At 46.0% G+C, this 22,170-nt stretch overlaps 1 protein-coding gene across 1 annotated transcript; it reads right to left on the bottom strand.

Annotated features, from left to right (window-relative positions):
* Nucleotides 1-1,158: 1,158 nt before the first annotated feature.
* Nucleotides 1,159-19,425, bottom strand: smad7 (SMAD family member 7). The gene is made up of 4 exons (XM_044334157.1): nt 17,885-19,425; nt 16,835-16,888; nt 12,984-13,055; nt 1,159-1,836 (listed from the first exon to the last, which is right to left on the bottom strand). The coding sequence occupies exons 1-4, from the start codon at nt 18,348-18,350 to the stop codon at nt 1,298-1,300; spliced, it is 1,131 nt and encodes a 376-aa protein (XP_044190092.1). The 5' UTR covers nt 18,351-19,425; the 3' UTR covers nt 1,159-1,297.
* Between the last annotated feature and the right edge of the window lie 2,745 nt (nt 19,426-22,170).

The following is a 22,170-nucleotide window of genomic DNA, read 5'->3' as shown; positions in this document are numbered from 1 at the left end:
GGGGGTTGAATAGCATGGAAAGTGGGTCTTGTGAATGTAGGTCTCTGAGACAGTGTATGTGGGTAAAGCAGGCTTACAGTAGTAATCCTCTTCACAGACACCCATCTGACTAGCAACAGGACGATGCCCAGACAGACACACACGCAAATACATGCCGGCACACATACACACACACACACACATGCACACACACACGCACAAAAGTGAGGGATTGTTAGAAGGAAATCTACTGTGTTTTGTCTTGTTTTTAGAAATACAATAGGTCATAAATAGGCCACCTCCGCTAATCTGATTCTCAGACCATTCCCCGGATATTTTAGATGTCTAAGTGAAGTTGTAATATTCCAGTACGCGTTCATTTCCTCAGGTGTGGCACTGAATTCTTTGTGTTATTGTCTGATACATTACATTCCTTTCTTTTATCTGCCATTAAAATAAGGAGGCTCCTCCAGGAAGCCGGACCCTCTGTTGACTTTATTGGTTCCTGAAATTTGTCATTACTGCTTCCTGGCTGTGATGTCATCAGCTGGTTAATGACAGAGAGGAAGAGGGGCATTCATCCCGAAATAACCCAGAAAAAACAGACAATTTTAAAAGGCATAATGAGCCCGTAAGAGCAGGGGACATTGAGTTATGACTCTGTCACGGTCTGACTCATTGTCTTAGAGGGAAATGCTTTTACGATCTACAACATGACATCAAAGTCTTTCAGTGACACAATGTTGACTTTGGTTATAATGAAGAGACAATGTTCTTCGCCAAACCCAGACTGGGAGGGTTTTATACAACTGATATGTGGCTCCATTTAAATAATCTAATTTGGATTTCATTTTAACATCGTTTTGCACGAAGCAGCAACACCAAGACAGATAAAAAATAAAGTACTGACTGGACAGAAAGTGTTATTTGTATTTTTTTTTTTTTATTTTGGCATTTCTTTGTTTTGCATTTATATTAAGCAAAGTGCATCTTATTTTCTTTTTCTCATCAACACATTGCACAATACATAAATAATGATGCATATAAAACGTCTTCATATTTACAATTAATAATATATTTATATATAACATAAAATACATTTTTCGCTTCTTATTTTATTTAATTAAATCTTAGTCATTTATTAAACAAAGTCCGTCAGAATTTTATACATTCTTCTTCTTTTAAAACTTTTTTTTCTGTTTGAACCTCTGGAACAAAAAAAAAAAAAAAACAAGGAAAGTGGGTGTAGTCTGTTTTGTGAAGGGGTGGAGGAGGGGGGCAGAAGAGGTGAGGAGGGTGAAGAAGAGGAAGGCTGCTGCTATCGGGTGTTGAAGATGACTTCCAACCAACACGGGCAGCTACTGATGAACTGTCTGGTGTAGCACTGTCCCCAGCCTTTCACAAAGCTTATCTGGACCGTGAAGCCTGTGCGAGGCTGCTGCGTGAACTCGTGGTCGTTTGGCCTCTGCAGGCTGCCGGCCTTGTCATAGTCAAAAGCTTTGATGGAGAAACCGGGGAACACCTTGTGCACCAGCAGCGTGCGCGAGTCCGGGTTGTCCAGTGTGGCCGACTTGATGAAGATGGGGTAGCAGCTGCGGTTGTAGACCCACACTCCGTCTGGCTCACGCGTCAGCTGGATGCCGTAGCCTATCTTGGCCCGCACCATCTGCACCAGCTGGGACTTGTTGTCGGAGCAGAGCTGGCCCAGGCAGAAGCCGTTCCCTTGAGGTAGATCATAGAAGATGTCCAGAGAGGGCTCCTGGACTGAGTAGAGGCGCCCGACGCGTGTCTTCTCCTCCCAGTATGCCACCACGCACCAATGGGCCCGCTCGCCAGACTCCTGCAACGCTAGGGAATCTGAAGGAGACAGAGAAAGGAAAGAAGTCGGTTAAAACCTGCCGAAAGGTGCAACACGATGGCGCTGAAACATTGTAGGAGAAAGCACAGTTAAATACACAGATCAAGAAGTAAAGAAAAAGAAAAGAGAGGGGGAAGAGTTGAGTGCATGATGTGGAAATTTTGCTTCAATAAAACACCTCAGGCTACACCAAACTACTCAAACATTGCTACTTCTCCACAACTTCTTCCTTATGCCCGTTTTGGGAAATAGAGAATTTGCTTTATTCGAGAGCCAAAGCTAAACTGTCATCCTCAATTTCTGCCACACAGGAAAACCATGTTGGAATTCTTGGACTTCAGACAAGGGAAGCAACTCAGAGACACTGGCAGGCAAGTGTCCACACGCAGTACAATATTTGTCTAGGCATTAAATGCTTATCTTCTGTCTGGCTCGCTGTATTTTTGTAACAGCGTGGCCAACAATGCTCTGACGTCAACCAATCATCTCTCTACAGCAGCACGCTGTTAAAGAGGAAATTAGAAACTATCTTTGAATTCATCTTCTACAAAGATGAGGCCACGGTGACTGTAACAGCAACGTAAACACAGCATCAGCCGTCCCCCCCCCCCCCCCCGTCTACGGTGAAGCACTTAGTGTTTAGCTGAGGAGCAACGCAGTCCGTTTACTCTCAAACCCTGGTGTCTGAATCGTTGACAAGCTAGGCCTCGCCGGTCTTAAGTTACCCCTGAGCGTAAAAGAAGTGTAGCATTGGCCATGCTCCAGTTTCCAACCCCCCCGCCCCCCCCTCCTCCCTTTAGTCTCCCTTTAGCGTGCCTCCTGCGCCGTCCCTCTCCCCCTTCATATCTCTATTCCACAGAAATCTGGCTCCCAGCTACTCCCAGCTAGAAAAGTGGGAGCCAGTCAGGCGCAAGGGAAATAGAGGGAGACAGAGAGAGAGCGCGAGAGGAAAGAAAGAGGGGGCGGGGGTGGAAGAGAAGGAATGCTTTTCACATATTTTGACTGTTACTTTTGCAACTTTGCTTCCTCTGCTGATTTTTAAGCGTCTCCTGTGTTTTTAGGGTCATCACCTAATTGCTGCAACTTCTATCAACTATCTTTAATACTTCCTCTCTTCTGTCTGTCTCTCTCTCTTTCACACACACACACACACACACACACACAAACACTCAATGAAAGACACATTCAAGGGTTAAGAAAGCTTGAAGAGGGGAAATATATGTGAGGGAAAATATGAACAGAGCCCCCTCTCAGAGACATTTCAGTTGCCCCCCCCTCCCCTCCTCCCGTCCTTCCCATCCTACTCCCCCCCCCGCTCCCCTCCTTCCTCGTTTCATCTGGCGGTAGCTGTGAATGTAACCGGTAATTTGGAAGGTCCCGTCTGAGACAAACTGCAACGTTAATGCGGCAGGATCTCTGCCGGCCCGAGCAGACTCACCGCGGCCTGTCATTAGCCTTCATTAGACGCAGGGAGAAGGAGGCGGGGAGGGAGGGGGGGGGGGGGGGGGGGGGGGGAGGGGCAGAAAAAGAACACTGGGAGAAGAGAGACAGAAACAGAGAGGAGGGAAGGGAAGAGGGAGGGGAGCAAAACTGAAAGCATGCGTTCCATAAAACAAGAAGAGCTGTGTTCTTTGAAGTTGGTCAGAGCCGAGCCTCGGGGAGTTTATCGTAAATCCATCCTCATGGGGTGCTGAGGGAAACTAAGTACCCAGCTATCTACCTTAGACTAAATGGAGAAAAAAAGAGCATTTATCTTTGAGATAAGAGACAGAAAGTGTCTTTTGTGTCTCAAGCTGATGTCAGACAGCGTCTCCGCTCCCGGCCCGGCTTTGCTCACGGGTCTGTTTTACATGTACGTACAGGAACAGCCGGGGTTGATAAGGAGAAGGACGCGTTCGGCTTTCTTAACAGCTGACAGAGGGCCTGCTGGTGGAGCTCACCTGTGGGGCCCTGTGTGTGTGTGTGTGTGTGTGTGTGTTTGTTATTGCTGAGAGAAACAGGGCCTGGCGTCAGAGGTCATTAGAGTGGCTGCCTGTCTGAGCCTGTCATTGCAGCCTGAAAACACCCTGCTATTCAGGACTACACTAAACTGCCCCGCTTCCCCTCCCTCGCCTCTCGTCTCCTCTCTGAAACTCAAGACTGGTAGCAAGTGAGAGAAAAGAGAGGGAGGGGATAAAAGCAAACAGTTGAAGAGAGACAGAGAGGGGGGAAATATGATGGCAAATAAACAACAGAGAGGGTCAGCTAGTAAAGCAGCTGTGTAAGAAGTATTCAGATCCTTTTCTGACGTAAAAAAGTGCAATACAACAATGTAAAACACCACATTTCAAGTTCTGTCTTGCCAGAGACAGATCAAAAGCCGTGATATCCTGACTTTCGGTCCCTAGTATGGGTCAAGCTTTGAAAAACTGAATCCTACACTTCCCACAATGCAACTCGATAGCCTCTTTTGTTCCCTTCTTTCCCTCCCTGACTAGCAACGTCTTTCAAACTCCATGCCTCCAGGCTTTCTGTTATACATTTTCAATTAAAGACCACACTGAAATAAGCCTGATGACATCACTACGGCATCGTAAGGGGGTTGTTTTCTTCCTCCAAGAGCCACAGAAGAGATTATACAAAGTGTTTCAGGAAGGTGGAATGCCCCTTTAACATGTCAACAGCATTTTAATGTTGTAGCCGGTTGAGCTGCAGCTACTTTATAAACTGTCGAGTAGTTTTATCTATAACAGTGTATCATATTTTAAAAGTTGATCATGTGATTCATATGTTAAGTCTGTAGCTATAGCTGTGAAACAATCATAGAGGAGTAAAAAGTACTAAATTTGGCTCTGAAATGTAACATGAAGTCAAGAAAAGTGAAGTTCAAGTGCCTAAGAATTGTTCTCAAGTACTTCCAGCAGTGTGACAGCAGCTAAACCGAATTCTTCCCATTTCTCAGTAGTTATATAAAAAAAAAAATGACTGGAAGCAAATCTCAGAGAGACTAAAACAAATATAGCTTCTGTCCGACTCAAACGATGCTTACAAGTAAACAAAACCAAACTTTTTTCTGCTCAGTATATCAGCAGACAGAAAGCGAGACAGGCAGACTCCTCCATCTGTGGGGCGCAGCCTCGTGAAGAGTATGTTCACAGCTTGTCCTGACAGCAGATGAGCTTACGCGTCATGAGTAATGCTGCTGAACACACACACACACACACACACATATATATAAACACACACACACACACACAGTAATGTGAGTGGCCCACACCTTGTTGCAAGTGCAAGGCTCATTTAACCGAATTTTAATTTTTTAACACATGGTGCAAGTATGTTTGTGTGTGTTTGCATGTGTAGACGTGTGAGGTGTCTGCCGGTCGCGCTCCTCATGTTACGGTCTGACACTATTTCAGGTACTTCTCGCATAGGTGTGCGTGTCAGACGGTGTCGTCAGAGTGTCTGCGCCGCATCCGTCTGTCCTTGGAGCGGTGTGTTTCCATCCACTCCAGCCTCTGAACACTTACAGAGCTGTCTGCAGTGCCTGTCTGTACATCTGTCTGTCTGTCTGCTCGCTGGACGTCTGCCTATCGAAGCATTAGTCCGTCTTTCTGTCTGACGCCCCATCTGCTCGCGTCTGCACTGCAGCCCTGCAGCCCGTGTGTCTCGGGCTTCTCCTCGCTGGAGATAAGCTGGCTAGCTGGCAGCCTGAGGCCATCTGTCACCCCGGCCCTTTCTACTCTGCTCTGCTCTGCTCCTGTCAGTTGTCTGCTGCAGGTCTGTCCCATTCTGGTTTGTCCCATGGGGTTCACATGTAACCCCCCCCCCACTCAATAGCAAAAAAAAAAACTTTCAAAAAAAGCACATTTGAGAGCTACAATGTTGACTGTATTGCTGCAAGATACTGGAGCAGATTGGTGTGGAGTGCATCATGTGACCGTGGATGATGATAATAATGATAACAGGCCTTGTTAAAAGCATTTTCTGCAATGTAAGAAATTGCAAGAAGCATCTGGTGAGAGCTAATGTGGATGTTAGCCATTAGAAACCCTGTGCAAACAAAAACAGCACATTGCCACCATGTTTTCTAGGTATTTAATGGATCAGCTTATGGTCTGAGAGAAGGAGGAGGGGCTGAAACAAGCCACCATGCTCTTCAAAGACACTGTATATATCTGAGATTAAATAAAACCCCTGTGCAATGCAAAATATTTCAACCATATAGCTCAAGAGGGAAGAATTTGGCAAAGACGACACACACAGTGCCAGACCCCCCCCTCCCCCCTCCCCCGTGGATTTTAATGGTCGTCGGTCTTAAAGAGTGGACGCCACGCTCTCTGAGACAATTGGACTTGGTCGAAGGGAGGAGGGGTGACGACAGACTGGGTGCTTCACTCAGGGCCACAGTCTGGAAAGGTTAATCATTACCTCTGTCTGACTCCACACACACACACACACACACACACACACAGACACACACACACACCAGGTTACTACTCATCTTTAGAAGTCAGCACAGTCACAGAGTAACACGCCTACACCCTCATGTGCACACACAGACACAATTTCCAACCTTCACTTCTGGACACAACACTATCAACATCAGTAAATAGTGAGGAGGCTCCTGAGAGCTGTCTCGTATCGATCACTGAGAGCTCTATATGTGTATGTGTGTGTGTGTGTGTGTGTGTGTGTGTGTGTTTGTGCCTCTCTCTCAGCTCAGACGTGTAATGACCCTGTCGTCATCAGACACACACAGTGGCTGACGAGAGGAATGGGGAAGACGTGGAGGAAACAGCTCGAGGGGGAAGGAAGGGCTCTTCATGGTGCCTTATTTTCTAAGTCAACACCCTCTCTCGAGCCGGGGAAAGTCTATTCCAAAGGTCAAGGGTCACACTTTAAGGCATTCCTTTTGTTCTCTCTGCCGTGCCATATATGTTCAGCCCTCTCTGTGTGTGTGCGTCTCTCTCTCTCTCTCTCTCTCTCTCTCTCTCTCTGTGTGTGTGCTCACAAATAAATCTTTGGTCTTGTTGATTTTTTTTCAGTTAATAAAAGTTAGAGTCTGTTGTGTTCACTTTTCTCTGCGGCAAGAAATTCAATGACTGGTGACCTATCAGAGAGAGAAAATGTCAGCGGTTCTGTGCAGTGAAGACAGAGAGGTGTCCTTGTGAGTTTAAGCAGTAGACTGTACACAGTCTGGTTTGGGTTTTTTTTTTTTTTATGTACTGTTGCAAAATAAATGACTCAGTCTGCTCTTTGAATGATTGTGATTGGTAACTTGTCGTGTGGCAGAGCATGCAACCAGAAACCAAAATGTCATTAAATCAGGCTAAATGATGTGATTTATCAGTTGGACTGCTTGTGTAAAGTTTTTTTAAGCAGTTTTCATCGTCTATTAAGCAGGAAAAAAGATTTATAAAATGTACTACATGGGCCTAATTTGCTTTATTACAAAGCCTCTTTGGCACGACGACTACTTTGAGGCAAAAAAGATACATTATTCAGCACTAGTAGGCAGACAAATACATGGTAGTGGGTTCAGTAGCTGATAGAGGAAGTGCCTCTTTAGGGTGGCAGCTTACGTAAGAACATTTCAAGTCCTCCCCCCCCCCCCCCCCCCCCCCTCTCCCGTGTTCAGGAAACCTAAATAAGCCCTGATGGCAGGAAAACCACACAGGGGAGTGGCACAGTTTCGCTATCTACAGATCTGACTCCTCGCAGAAACACAGATAGAGCGAATGAGTTGCAGACACGCCATTGCTAACATGAACCATCCGGCCACGACCGGGAGAAGATAAGGAGGAGAAATGGTGCATGTTTTCCTAATGCCTCCATCTACAGTATCATTTTCTCTCAGTGGAAGTTTCTCGCAGTAATGATCCACATGTCTCGTTGTTGCTCAGGAGCCGTGTTAAAAAGATAAAACGCAGGAGCATCTTCTGCTTGGATGTACATCACCCTGAAACTACAGCAGGATGCTTTTTTTTCGCTGAAGGACATTTTGTTCCTCTGTAACACCTTCCTTCCTACTCCTGCTGAGTTATTATTCCAACACTTCATCATGCTGACCCTCACACACACACACACACACACATACACAACCATCCCCTGCAGTCCAGATTTCCCAGGGTGACAGGACAAATAAACACAAGCTAGTTGGATACAGGGTGCCAGGCAAAGCTGTAATGATGTCATCAGCTCACTTCTGCAAACACACAAGTCAAAAGATCACTCACAGGCACTGTATCTTGCAGCCATTTATACACAGACACACACACACACACACACACACACGTAGACACATACCCACACCGCTACGGACAGATGGACAGACAAGCCAAACAATCGCCCACATTGTTGTGGCGCTAAAACACCGTGGGAACAAAGTGGTACAGACACCACAAACAGATAGGAAGATAACCAGCAGAGCCAGTTGTGTGTGGTATGAGCATTTGCTGTGTTGTTACTCTGTTGTTAATAATTATATACCTCTGTATGTCTGTGAATGTATGTGTGTGTGTGTGTGTGTGTGTGTGTGTGTGTGTGTGTGTGTGTGTGTGGTTATGCTAGCACTGTGGTCTGTGATAGAAACGTGGCTACTGACAGGGTCTGTTGCTGAGATAAAAAGAAACACACACGCACCCCTCCAGTTTGAGTACACAAAAGACAAACTGACTACATGAATGAGCAGGCTGGAGGGTGGAGACAGGAGCGCTGTGTGTCACACAAGAAATCTGACACACACACACACACACACACACACACACACACACACACGTTTACAGGAATGTGTCTCCACTTATTTCCATTTCCGTCTTTATCCCGCTAAAGGGGGTTTTCTCTCCCTCCTTTCCTCCTTCTCCTTCTCCTTCACACACACACACACACTCTGTCTCTTTTTCATATCTTCCTACATTGAGGTAATGTCAAAATCCACTTCCACAGAGTGACTGCGAACCAAAACAATGTTCATCTTGTTCTGGGCTTCCCTCCAGCTCTGGCTCGTAGCCAAATCTGCATAGCCCACCTTTCAATCAGCTGGCGATGCTAAGGTAGGCTGATGCTTTCAACTGTGAACGCTATCTTGACTGTATGCTGAGAACAACAGAGCATAATGCATCTGAAAAATCTTAAGCAAAAAAAAAAAAAAACAACAAAAAACAACAAAACATGCAAGCTAGGCACGCTTTCCGTTATCCTCTCCTCTCTTTTTTTTTTTTCCTCCCCTGTCTCTCTCCATCCTCCAGTGTCTCTGTGCTGTTTTTTCAATTTGTGCAGCATAATGACACAGGGTGGGGAACAGAGGACAGCCAAAACCAAAATTAAGTCCCTTGCCAAGAGGCGGCTTGGCTGCCGCGCAAGGAGAGGAAGTGGGGAGTAATGAGAGATCCTGGCCCGGCACGGAGCGGCCCGGCTCTGCTCTGCTCGACTCGCTGGCTAACACACAGCCTCCAAATTACAGAGAACAGAGCAGAGCTGCCAGCCATCTCTCCCTCCACCCAAAGCCGCCATCTTCTCTCCCTCTTCATTCCTTCCTCTTACTGTTCAAGCAAGGGAAGAGAAAAAAAAAAAAACAAAAGGAAAATCCAGATTGGACCAAAACAGAGACAGTTTTATGGTGAAGAAAATGTTTATGTAGCAAGTTACATGACTGTAAAAAAAAGGCTTGCTATACATTTCTATCTTTGCAGAAGTGAAATCATTTCTCTCTCTCTCTCTTTTTTTTTTTTTTTTTTTTTACTCCCTCCTTCTTTCTGGTTGGTGCACTGTTTGTTTTTTCGTCAAGAAGAGGCCTCGGCTGCCTCCCTGTCCGCTTGCCTTTTCCTCAAAGACATGAGGTCATATCCTGCGCAGCCCTTTCCTTTCCCTGCTAACCCAAACAAGGCAGGAATGCCGAATGGGAGAGGAGGGAGACTGAGGGTGCTCTGTTTCTGAGTTAAAGCTGACTGATTGCTGGAAGTTGGTTTCCAAAAAAAAAAAAAAAAAAAAAAATCTAAGATAGTGTCTTGGGTATAACACTGGGTTAAAAAACTATTAACTAACACACAGCGGCTTTTTCTCTCACTTGGCTTGCACCAAAAATGGGCCGTTTCTTCGGGGCCTTCCATATGACAGCAGAACTAGTTTGATTTAATGAGCCGAGGTGCCAAGACTAAATTTAATCTCTGTCAGAGCCCCTGATGAAGGTTATACCTCCAGCCGATTCACCGGATGACTAATTGACTGACTGAAGGGCTGGCCGTCTGTCTGTCGAGCGAGGTGACTGGCTGGTGGTATAAGAATACAACTCAGCCTAAATTTAACCTGCAGTGGGAGGAAGCGCCTGTGTGACAGTCGGCCGTGCGCCAGGGCTCGCACCAGGTCATTCTATCTGCCTGCCTGTGTGTACGTGTTCGTGTGTGTGTGTGAAAGTGCGCGTGTGTGCGTACATGTCACCGCAGCCCGACTGGATCCTCTTACACACAGGCACTCCGGGTCAGTCCCCGATGGCACCAGCAGGCATGCCACCGACACATACACACCAATGCTACACATCCAATAAGAGCTTGGCACGAACACAAGTCTCTAACTCGCCTCTAAAACACAGTAAACATATTTATGTGCACACTAGGTGCTGGGTATTGATCCTCTTTGGACTGACCGAAATGCATCAAGCACAGAAAACTGGCATTGAATGACTGCTCAGCCTCATAATCCTGTTTACTTATTCTTTGATCAAATAGCTCCAGGCTCAATTCAAAAAAAAATTTTTTAAGCAAAGTTCTTTTACACACGTCCACATTTTGTACCACAGCCAGGACCTCTGTCTCCTCAAGCTCGCAGAAGTCTTAGAGTCAGATATTTAAAACGCAACTGAACTTTTTCCAAGCCTTTGTGAGCAGACAGTTTGGCTACGTAGGTGCCACCTGAGCCGCTCATAAACAAAACTAAAAGCCATATCTAGTCTCTAACAAGTTTAAATATTACTTAACAGTGAACAGATTCTTAACTAACAATCCAGCGCCCTCTTAACCCTGACCCAATCTCTATTTCCAAATCTCCCTCTTGATCTCTCTCCTCAGTTCCTGGGTCAACCTAAAACCTCCCCCCCCACCCCCCACCCCCACTCCCCCGGAGCTAAGCTCTCACCCCAGCTCAAACCAAGATCAGCACCCCAACACCCAGCTCCAGGCCTCCAGCCATCGACCCCCCTCTCCTCTCCTCTCCTCTCCTCTCCTCTCTGCTCTGCTCTCTGCTCTGTTCCAAGCTGATGACGTGAGCCAGCAAGAGGAGCTTTGGAGCTGGTAGCCTGGCAGGCAGCCTAGTTTGCATTTGCGCTTGTCGCTGTCGCAGCTCGCTTAACTCCTTCCAGCCTGGATAGTCTTGACTCTTTCCAAGATGGAAAAACAGGGAGAGTAAAAAAAAAATAAAAAAAATGGGAAGATGAGGAGCGGAGGATGTTATCTTTAACCTCATCTCATCGGCTCTGTCTGATCTGTGTTTTCAGATTCATGAGGATTCTTGGGGAGGGGGGTGATCTTCCTGCTTTTCTTCCTAAGATATAACTCCATAGCATGGGCTACAGCCTCCTCACCCATCCACACACTACATTCTTTTAAGTCGACAAGCTCTTAATTATTCTACTACAATGCAAAAAAAAAAGTATAGTACAACTGCTGACTTCAAGTCTTTGCCACCCTCTTCTCCCTTCCTCCTTCCTCTCTGTAAATATGTCTGGAAAAGAACATAAAAAGGGCAGAGTGAGTGAGGAATGGAGCAGCCTTTTTTTTTTTTCCCTCGGCTTACCAGGGAAATCATGAGGGCAGAGCGCTTCGGCCATCCCGCCCCGGCCTTTCTACCTCGCTCTTACTGAGGAGGCCCATTCACTGAGCGCTGGCCGCCGCTGCCATGTCATCCTCGCCAGGAAGGAAAACAAGGGAGGAGGAGGAGGAGGAGGAGGAGGAGGAGGAGAAGGAGGGGTATAGTGTACGCCTTACTGAGGGAGGGAAGGAGTAAGGGAGGGAGCATGGGGGCGCCTGTTAAGACTCCAGTTCTTGGGTTTCACAGTTTGAACTGGGTCTAAAATGTGTCTTTAGTTAATGCACACAGGGAGGACTTAGAGAGGAGGAGAGGAAAAGGAGGAGAGAGGAGAGGAGAGGAGAGGAGAGGAGAGAGGAGAGGAGAGGAGAGGCTGAATTTTGGTTCTTTTCTTCTTGTAAGCACTGCTGCTCCAATCTCTTCCCCCATCTAAGGACACACACACACACACACACACACACACACACACACACACACACATACATATGCAGGCAGGCGGGCTAACCCCCCTACCACCAAACAAAGGAGGGGGGGAAATGGGCAGCGAACACCAACTGACATAAAACAGGCTTTAAAGGCCCAGTAATGAGAACCATCTGAGGCAAAGGAAAGCAGAGAACAGCACAGAGCAATCTCAAGCAGTGGAGAGCAAACTCTCTCTCTCTCTCTCTCTCTCTCTCTCTCTCTCTCTCTCGTGAACACCATCTTATTCTGTAGCCTGCGGACAGGGCGCTGGGTAAGGAAGGCAATGCTGCCAAAGGGGATTATGGGAGAAAAGCTGAGGAAGCCCGAAACACGTCCTGCATGAGAGATGGAAGAAAGAAAGGCGCCTGTGTCTCGCTCTTATCCACACACAGAGACCCAGAGGAGAGTTAACTGTCTACAAAGGCGTCCCCTGTACGCACAAACACACCCAAACAAACACTCGCGTGTCAGTTGAAGCCTCTCTTTTTTGCTGCTTTTTTTTTTCCCGCACGCACAGAGCATATTCTTCTCCAAACAACGGTTCGGCGTGTTTGTCTTCCATTACAACATAACACGGAAAGGGATGAGAGAGGAAGAGGAGAAGAGAGAAGCCTTGTTCAAAGAGCCAGAAGGGAGGAATTTATGTGGACGTGGGAGAAATACACCACCCTCCTTCACTGGCTTTTTTTTTTTTTTTTTTTTTATTACAGAGGGGAAGCAGGGGCCCCCACAATCACCGCCTCATCACCAGTATAGAGGAGAGATAAGTGTGTGTTGGGAGGGATGCATAGAAGAAGGATAAGAAAACAGAAGAGGAAAATAATATGAGCAGCAAAGTGAAGGAACAATAGAGGAAGACATGAATGGTATAAACAGGGAATCTATTTGGAGTAATGTTTACCTGAAAGCCCCACAGGGGCTGAGTATGTCGTTCCCCCAGTATCACTGGATGAAGGTCCAGAGTCTGGAGAATCTAATGGAGAAAGAGAGAGAGTCTTTGAATTAGTACTGTGTGTGTGTGTGTGTGTGTGTGTGTTTGTGTGTGTGTGTGTGTTCAAGTGTGTTTGTGTGTGTGAGGGGAGAAGGCAAAGCAGCAGCTGCGAGGCCGTCAATCACTCTGGTGAAATCAATGCCTAATGAAGACGCTGACGACGAAGCTCACGCTCTCACACACACACACACACACACACACATTCACATATACACACACATACACACACACAGAAGACTTAGAGAGGAGAGTTTCTTACACCCCTGATAATCCCCCATAATCCACTGCTTCAGGAGGAACATTAGCCCTGTATCTCTGCATGGACGAGCTACTGATCTGGAAAGAGCTGTATTCTTTCTGCTAAGGGTTCGGGCTAGAGATCCTCACTCAATAACCCAGCGCAGATCAAGTATTAGAGATGATTGCAACACTTTGCATTCCGGGTTTCTTCTAAATTTGATGCCTGCCAGATAAATTGGAAAGCTGAGCCTTCGCACCAACAGCAAAGGTGTATCAGAAATGTTTCTACCTATGTGGCTGCTTTGAGAATCTTAAATTTTAGGAAGATACACCATATCCAAGCAAAAGCAACGAGGCAGACAGAGCGCAGAAATCCCTTGAAAGCTGCTCACTATAAATTTTCTTAATGGCTCTCTATCAGGCAGACAAGCAAAAAAAAAAATTGTCATTCTCTCTCCCTCTCTTTGCATTCGAATACTTAACCCCCACCAGGATTGTAATGTAGACTAGTTTCAACATGACACCTGAATGGAGCTTTAACAAAACCGCTGTGTGTGCTGAGCGGAGCAGCGCACCGCTGGGAGCGGGCTAGCTCTGCTGCAGAGCTGCTGCTGCTGCTGCTGCTGCTGGTAGCTTGGTATTCACTAATGATACATTCCTTTCGCTGCACGTCAACGCCGTGCTACACCTACCATCCATTCAGCCAGAGTGTTTGCTGGTGGAGGAGGTCACCTCCATTCTTGCCTGAACTGTGACACTTAAGTGACTTTTTCTGAGCCACATAAACGTACATTTCTGTCACATTCCCACTCTCAAGTCGCTAAAAAAAAAAATATCAAAAATGACGATTTAACTGAGTTTCCTCAAATTTGAGGTTTATTATAACAACTGCAGCAGATGCAAATTATTCTTGCCATACAGTGAGCCAGGGATTTAGCAGGAGGAAGCTGGTGTTTCTGCTTCCACAATCCAGCTAACAGATCGTGCCATTGGCTTCCACTTTGGCCGAGCAGTTGCTATGAAGTAATAAAAGAAGCAGCAACCAGAGCGGTTTCACTGCGGGCCCTTACACCCTGCCACCCTGCCCCCGTCCGGACGCAGCCCGTGCCCCTGTGGTCGCAGTAACGAGATGCACGGGCATAGCCCAGCCTGCCGCGCTTTCATTGGCTGCCAACAGCCTTGCCCTGGTCTCCCGGGCAACAGTTCACAGCTGACCACAGGGCTGAGGGGGCATCAGAGAGAAAGAGCTAAACAGTGTGTGATTTATATTCCCCAGAGCTGAAACAAGGTAGCGTTTTACGTCTGGGGCTGCTTTCATATTGACCGCTGCTGCTGCCGGAGCGGACAGGCACCCTGACACATATAACCCCACTTCCTGCTCGCTTAGAATCATAAAACTATCATCATAAAACCCACCGCTCTTCCGCTTCATGCAGATTTTTACAGCGTCTGATTGCCTTCTAAAAGTTAACTGTGCATATTTTCTGAATGTCATTATGATTTAACACAGCCTAATATGAAGCAAATACAGGGGATATTATAGAAAATTGGAATAGCCTGCAGTAATGGGAAGGAGTCAATGATTGACAGCTTCCCCGAGGCACTGGGGAAAAACCCCTGTCTTTCTGCATGATAAGCTCATCTGTTCTGTGTGTGTCTGTGTGTCTGTGTGTGTGTGTGTGTGTGTGTGTGTGTGTGTGTGTGTGTGTGTGTGTGTGTGTGTGTGTGTGTGTGTGTGTATACCCTGCAGCTTGCTCCATTGTCCTATTAATATATGTTGTCTTTCACTCTCCTTTCCCCAATACAGAGACGCACAGACAGACAGACAAACAGAAACTCCTTTGAATGACCACAATTGCAGCTGCACTCACTGAATTCTACTAAATGAGGAAATAGTGTGGCAGGTGAGCTGGAGGCTACGGCACTTTTTTTCATTTAAATACTGAAAAAAAATACAACTTTGATGACTACAACTTTTTTTTTTTAAAGTATAAAAATTCTACTCAGAGACAGACAAGCAACCTGATGATATATTCCTTTCCTTGTTCTGTTCTGTTCTCATTCCCAACATTTAATTCCCACCCCGGTCACACCAATTCAAGTTTTTTCAGTTTGCTCTGAAAGGGGAAACAGGGTGGTAACATGAGTTGTATAATCATTTCCTTTGTCTGCATCCAGCTTGCATTTCCTATTTACCTTCTTGTTTCCTTTTATCACTGGAACGTCTCCAACTGAACTCATACAAAAGACGCCAGTTCTACGACTGAGACTATGAGTCAAAAGAGGATTTCACTGTCTGTCATCGAATCTTTCGATTTTAAACATGTTCGGTCGGTCCCGCTTGCATTTACGTGTTTTAAAAATGCTCTTCATGTACAACAACATCGCTCAAGCTCAGTAAATAAAAGTAACAAAGACAGAGAATGACAGAAAGGGGGGGCGGGGGGGGGGGGGGCTTTGAAGAACCACAGCTGCAGCTGCAATGACTTCCTATTGTTACCACTCACTGAAAGCCACTTTCTCCTTCTCCTGACTAACTGGCCGGCCGCTCTTCTGACTGGTCATTGTTTAACTCCGAGCCTTTCCTGCACTGACAGACAGCGAGACGGGACTAAGGACCGACTCACTCTGTTCATTTATATCTTTGTCACCCCCTAAGTGACACGAAGAGAAGTCAAAGGGGGCCTTATCTCTGTCTCTTCCGCCCCAGTCTTGCACTATTCTGGTTATAGCCTGAAATTTAACACACTTCAAATCCGACTTAATAGGCGATGACATAACCTGATGCCACTTTCCGGCGCCAGGGAATAGGATGACAACCACAGCAGTAGCATGTGGAGTCTGGCACAGGTGGAGGGAGGAAACAATTAGGCATGACCAAAGCTTTCTCTGGAAGTGCTTGAAGATACATGGATGAAAGACATTAAAATGACAAATGCTCCCTAAAAACAAACACAGACAACGATGCGGGACAGTGACACACATACACCCTCACAAGAGCCCAAACTTAATGTGTTGTTTAATTCAGATGATAAAAGCTGGCTGGCTCCAGAGACGCCGCTGCCTGTCTGTTTCGCTCTGTGCTGCGATTTACAATAGATAGATGGACACGCACACAAACAAACAACTCCCTCTCAGACGCACACACACACACACACACACACACACACTGCTCCCTGGTGACGTGCCAGTCAGTCTATAGCTGGTATCTCAACTTTGTGCTGCTTTGCCCTGGCTGCCAGCCATGCTAGAACTGCCCAGCCAGCCAGGCGTGCCACTCCACTGCTATCATAAATCACAACATAACATGGAGCTGTTTCCTACAGACACACACACACACACACAGACGCTGCAGAGGTTGTGTGTAAGACTATATGCATATGTTAGGACATACAGACAAACACATAAACAGTCATGAATACAAGATGGCCTTTTAGACGTGTGTGTGTTTGCAAAGATTGCGCTTCAGGCAATACATACATACATTACTGTATTCATAAATGCATATATTTCAAGCTCACCTGGTGGTTTAAGATAGTCCATGGGATAGCGCGAATATGGAGGAGGAGGAGACTCTGCATGGAGAGAGAGGGAGAGAGAGAGAGAGAGAGAGAGAGAGAGGCAGAGCATGAGAAAAAAAACAAGGGAAAGATCTAAACTTTATGATAAGAGTTGTCATTCTTCAGGGAAAAGGGTTTGTGTCTGTCAGCTCAGCCTGGAGAGGCAGGCGGTGAGGCCGGCCGGGCGGCTATTGCCTTTCATTGGCAGGCAGATAAACAGGGGGCCGCCTGGCGCCAGGAGGGCCACTATCAGCGTCTAGGACAAACTGAGATACGGGCCTCTTTTGGCCCGGGACGCCAAGCAAGCGCGCACGCACACACACACACACACACACTCACGCACGCACACACACACACATACACACACACAGGCCCTGGAAACTTCACCGTGGAAAGACTGTAAAGCTCTGGCTGAGTCGCTTTGCACTTTGGAAATGGCAATTGTGAAATGTTAAAAAGCCAGATAGGTTGTTTGTTTGAAAAAGCGTGGGCTTTGTTGGAGTTGATCATGTCCAGATTTATGTTGGAATAAACACATAAAATTAATTTGGCGGCTTTAAAGTGTCAAAAAAAACAACATGTTAAAAGTTGGGATGTAGCCTAATTAACGGATCTCTATTAGGATATCAACACATTTCAAAACATAATAAAGCCAGATATAATTATAGTAAAAAAATAAATACATAAAAAAAAGGACCTGTGATGTCACTATTCAGATTTCATGATGCCACACTGCCGGTTGAGATAAAGACGACCACTTGGCACGCTTTTCCCACACCGGTCAGGTTTGACCTTATGGAAACTCAAGACAACTGTGCCAAGAGAGGTGATGTCAATTTGAATTAGGCTAATTAGCCCTTTAAGAGTCTGGCAATTCTTTGACATAATGACACGGTGTCTGATTTTTTTTTTTTTTTGGTATAAAATTGGGCTCGACCACCAGAGAATTCAATGCAATTTAGGGGGGAACTTTTGTTTAGGAGATGAGGTTATTATAATAATCCAGCTCACCGAGTTCACAAAGCCTGCTCATGTGGTGCGGGTTGCAGCAAACGAGCTCTGGGTTGATTTTCCCGTAGGATTCACAGCAAGACAGCCTCTTCAGCTCCGAGGAATGCCTGAGGTCCGGCCACCTGAACACTTTGTAGAGCAGCATGGGGAGAGAGTAAGACTGTTGACCCACTTTCGCGTCCACTTTGCTGGGCAGGAGTAAGCAGGGGCTTCGGGCACCCCCTTTGGACTCCACCGCCTGCAACAGCACCTCTAATTGTTTCTCTTTGATTTTTTTCAGTATCGAGTGGGTCAACGCCTTCAATTCAGCCTCCGACCCGGCGTTGGACTTGGCCACCTTTGTCGCTTTGCCCATGCAGCAGCCCCCGGAGCCATGCGTCCCTCTATCCGCCTCCCCGTCGCCCTCCACGGGCGCACGGCTCCTCCAGAGTCGCCGGACGAGCCCCGATCGTTTGGTCCTAAACATGCGGGACGAAAAGAGGGTTCCCCGGCTAAAAAACGAGCATGGTGTCCGCAAATCATGAAGATTCCGGGATCCGAGTCCAGGCAATGACAAGCAGCCTGAGAAAATACGGTGGAAAAACTGGGAGCTGGATAAGCAGAGGAAATCTGTAGCATACGCCAGTCTCTGTCGCCTTCTCCTGCAGAGTATACCACCGAAAAAAGCAATCGAGGTTCACGGGACAGTCAGCTTTTCCCGTGGGGGATAAATAACCATCACCTCTGCGCGTTTAAGACTCGCCTATAATGATGAATCTAGCAGCTTATACGCGTCTATAGCGGCAGGAGAAATCTGCTACAACACAGCAGCATGTAGCCTCAATGTGTTATAATTATTCACTTGGAGATGTGCAGCCTGAGCTCGCTGAGAACTGACCCCTATAAAAACACACTCAGTGCCGATTTTCAGCTCATAAACATTGTCAAAACATCTTTACATCTATGCGCAATCGCCGTGGCACAAATTAGACAAACTGGGGCCTAATTAAGCCTAAACGCTATCACAATTATCCCATGAAAAACCGAAGCTCGCCTAGGCTATGTGTCTTCAGGAGCATTAATCCACAAAGTCCTTGATCCGACTGCACAGAGTAGGGCTCTCCACCAAGGCTTGCGGAGGCTTTCTTATCCGTTATCGTCTAAATATGCCACTCGTCTGCAGAGGATGTGGTCTGCTGGCAGCGATGAGCCTCGTCCGAAGAGCCAGGGCGCAAAACCCAGGACTGAATCTCCAACCAGAGTTGAGTTAAAGCCGGAGAGAAAGCGAGAGGGACCCTCGGGTTACGTCCACGCACCGAGCCTCGTAACCTATTTTAGCAGCCGAATCCCTCAAAATGAAATAATCCAAGCCTCGTATCTCACCACACGAAGTTTCCGTGTCTGAGTGTGGAAGAAAGCGAGCCGACGAGTGATCTCGAGGGGGGTAAAAGGCTCTCTGTCTGTAAATGAGGCGGATGGTTTTGGTGCCCTTGCTCCGTCTCCAGTCTCCAGTGCGCATTGACGCGCCCGGTCACGTGTGTGTCTAGACACCCTGTCGCTTAAAAGAAATGTGATTGTGTTGCGCAAACAACAGATCAAGTAGAGCCCACAGCGCGCGCACGCACACACACACACACACACACACACACAGGCACAGGCACACACACGCACACACAGACACACACACACACACAGCCACACACATATACACACACACAAACGTTTGAGGAAAGTTAACATTTTCTCAGAAAAAGTTGACAAAGTGTAAAGTTGAGAACATGGCGATGAGGTTGAGAAACTGTAGCAGTTATAGTCCAAATATACAAACCCTCCATCCTAGTCATTTCTTTTAAACATATGACTTGTTAAATTAATTGTGAAACTAAATAATAGAAATCTAGTTTCAATCCTTTGTATCTTATGAAAGCTTCTGTTTCGCTCACAGGCGTTCATTTAATGAGCTTTAATGACGTTTAAATTAGGCAAAATGCCTAAAGATTTGCAGTTTTTCTGCTATTTTAGAGCCAACAGTTCCTGATGCATTGGTACCTGAAGCGTTTGATCAGTGTTTTATTAGCAGTTTATTCATATTAAAGCATGCATGTGTGCTAAAAATGTGTATCAATGGAGCTGGGAATCAATCAGATAGGCTAGATATTATGACAACAGTCCAATCCAGGCATTCCCCCTTTTTTCTTCAAAATAAATCATGTTTGGTTTTGTCATGTTAATCACTCAGGACAGTTTTCCCTGATTATAATATCAGTGCTTTGTGCCCTGAGTTTTGCCTCTCAGGCGAAGCTGCGTCCCCATTAAGCTTCACTAAGCAAATTGCTGTTTCGGTTTTAGCTTTAGCTGGTTAAAGTTGGGATTTAATGGCTTTAGTTTAGGTCTTCTACTACTAGCAAGTGAACCATGGGAATATCAGTTTGAGATATAGCTGTGTGCCTAGGAGACTAAACTTAGGGCATTAAAACCCATGTATAACATGTCCGAAACACAGACAGGAGCGCGCTGCTGCCGCCCTCTGGACGTTTAGCTTCCAGGTGGGACAATCACTAAAGTGGCCTTTTGAGTTCGTCTGTTTTAATTACCAACACAATAGTTTTCATCCTTATTTATTTATCCAGCAGAATGATCCATCAGCTGGGGATCAATTTCCTTTCTTTTCCCTGACAGTATATCTGTAACAGGAGGCCCACTTTATTTATTGTCTTTATAGGATAAATCCATAGGTTTGATCAATTTACAGCATCATGAGCAGAGGCAAAGAAACACACAAACAGTCATTTAAGTGTATGTATAAAAAAGCGTATGGATTAAAAACTATGACAATAAAAATGTTGTAAAGGATATAGATGGTTTGACAATTGGCTACTCTGTTATAGCAGAGATGCAACTGTAAGAACCAGAAACCTATAAAACACCAAACTCTGTTCAATGAATCTAATTTTATCCAGTAACGATCTGTGGCTGCAGCCCTTCAGAAGACCTCACACACTTCCAACGTCCCTCAGTCACTTTTTGCTGTATTTGCATGAATGTAGGCTCAACTTCTTTTCCTCATATGTGTGTGTGTGTGTGTGTGTGTGTGTGTGTGTGTGTGTCTCCGCCGTAGCCTAATTGTGTTCCCTAGACAGACAGGGGAGGAGGTGCAGGCAGCAGCAGTATGTTAATGTGCCAGTGAGCCAGTGTCGCTGCAGGGCAGAGGGGGGTGGATGGCTGATAATGATGATGGGAGAGATGTGCGGTGCGGTGTGTGTGTGTGTGTGTGTGCGTGTGCGTGCGTGCGTGCGTGTGTGTGTGTGTCAATAGCTCATCCCCACATTGTCCCAGGATCCCCCACTGGCGCCGCGCAAGAGCGCAACGCAAGAGCCCAAAACAGGGACGGGGACTGCATGCGCCGCTTTTTAAGGTAGTCTGGAAGCAATCAGTCAGGGGAAAAGCTCTGTCAGAGGAATTGTGGAAGTGACTGCAGACACACATTGTCCCCTCCCCTCCCCTCCCCTCCTCTCTCTCTCTCTCTCTACATCTCCCTGCCCTTCCTTTTGTGTGTGTGTGACTGTTCTCCAGACTCCAGGAAGTAGCCAATTTTATCTAACCGTTTTCCATTTCAGTCTGGCTGGAAGAGTCTGTCTGCATTCTAGCCTGAGTGAAGCTGCAGGACAGGGTTTTATTAAATATTTAGTATGACCGTGTTTGAGCCACAACACTGTACGGTTTACTTATTCCAAACCCCATCTCACATCAATTAAAAATAACATAATATTGAATGGTGCATGAGCCAATGCAGAACATTATTTCTTAATGCTGCATCCTTATACTTTATGGTTGGGTTCTGATATGTATGTTAGCAAAAACTTATTGGCTTAAATAGCTTTTTATATGATTTTTGCATGCAGGATGAAGTTCCTTGACTTGTCAGGTATCAAATTAGGTAGATTTGCCCCTCAAAAAGGTTGTGTTTCCTGAAATTTTGTTGTGTTTTGCACCTCAGGCCAGGAAATGAACTATCCTATATCAAAATATATGTATCAACATCGCAGTTTAAAATACATACATGGGAGATTTTATCCACATTGTCTCTATAGCCCAATTATTTTAGATTTCCATTTAGATTTTTTTTTTAAAAGAAGATTTCAAAATGTGGCTCCTTGTTGAGTGTTTCCAGGACAACTTACATCATCTCACAAACTTTTATATGTGAGATGATTTACTCAGCTTCTATAAAGTTGAGTATTTTAATGAGCGTTTCTGCCTGTATTGATCATACGCCAGTGTGGGTCCTTTGAACACACTAAATTTAA

Source organism: Thunnus albacares, chromosome 18 (assembly GCF_914725855.1).
Source record: "Thunnus albacares chromosome 18, fThuAlb1.1, whole genome shotgun sequence".
Classification (NCBI taxonomy): Eukaryota; Metazoa; Chordata; class Actinopteri; order Scombriformes; family Scombridae; genus Thunnus; species Thunnus albacares.
Note: the sequence above shows the minus strand (reverse complement) of the source record. Positions and strands in the feature narration are given on the sequence as shown.

Excerpts from the sequence above, each read along its gene's own strand:
- smad7 (XM_044334157.1), bottom strand. The coding sequence starts at position 18,350 with ATGTTTAGGACCAAACGATCGGGGCTCGTCCGGCGACTCTGGAGGAGC. Across the intron at positions 13,056-16,834 it reads GGACTATCTTAAACCACCAG|ATTCTCCAGACTCTGGACCT; the intron begins GTGAGCTTGAAA and ends TTTCTCCATTAG. Across the intron at positions 1,837-12,983 it reads AGCCCCTGTGGGGCTTTCAG|ATTCCCTAGCGTTGCAGGAG; the intron begins GTAAACATTACT and ends TGTCTCCTTCAG.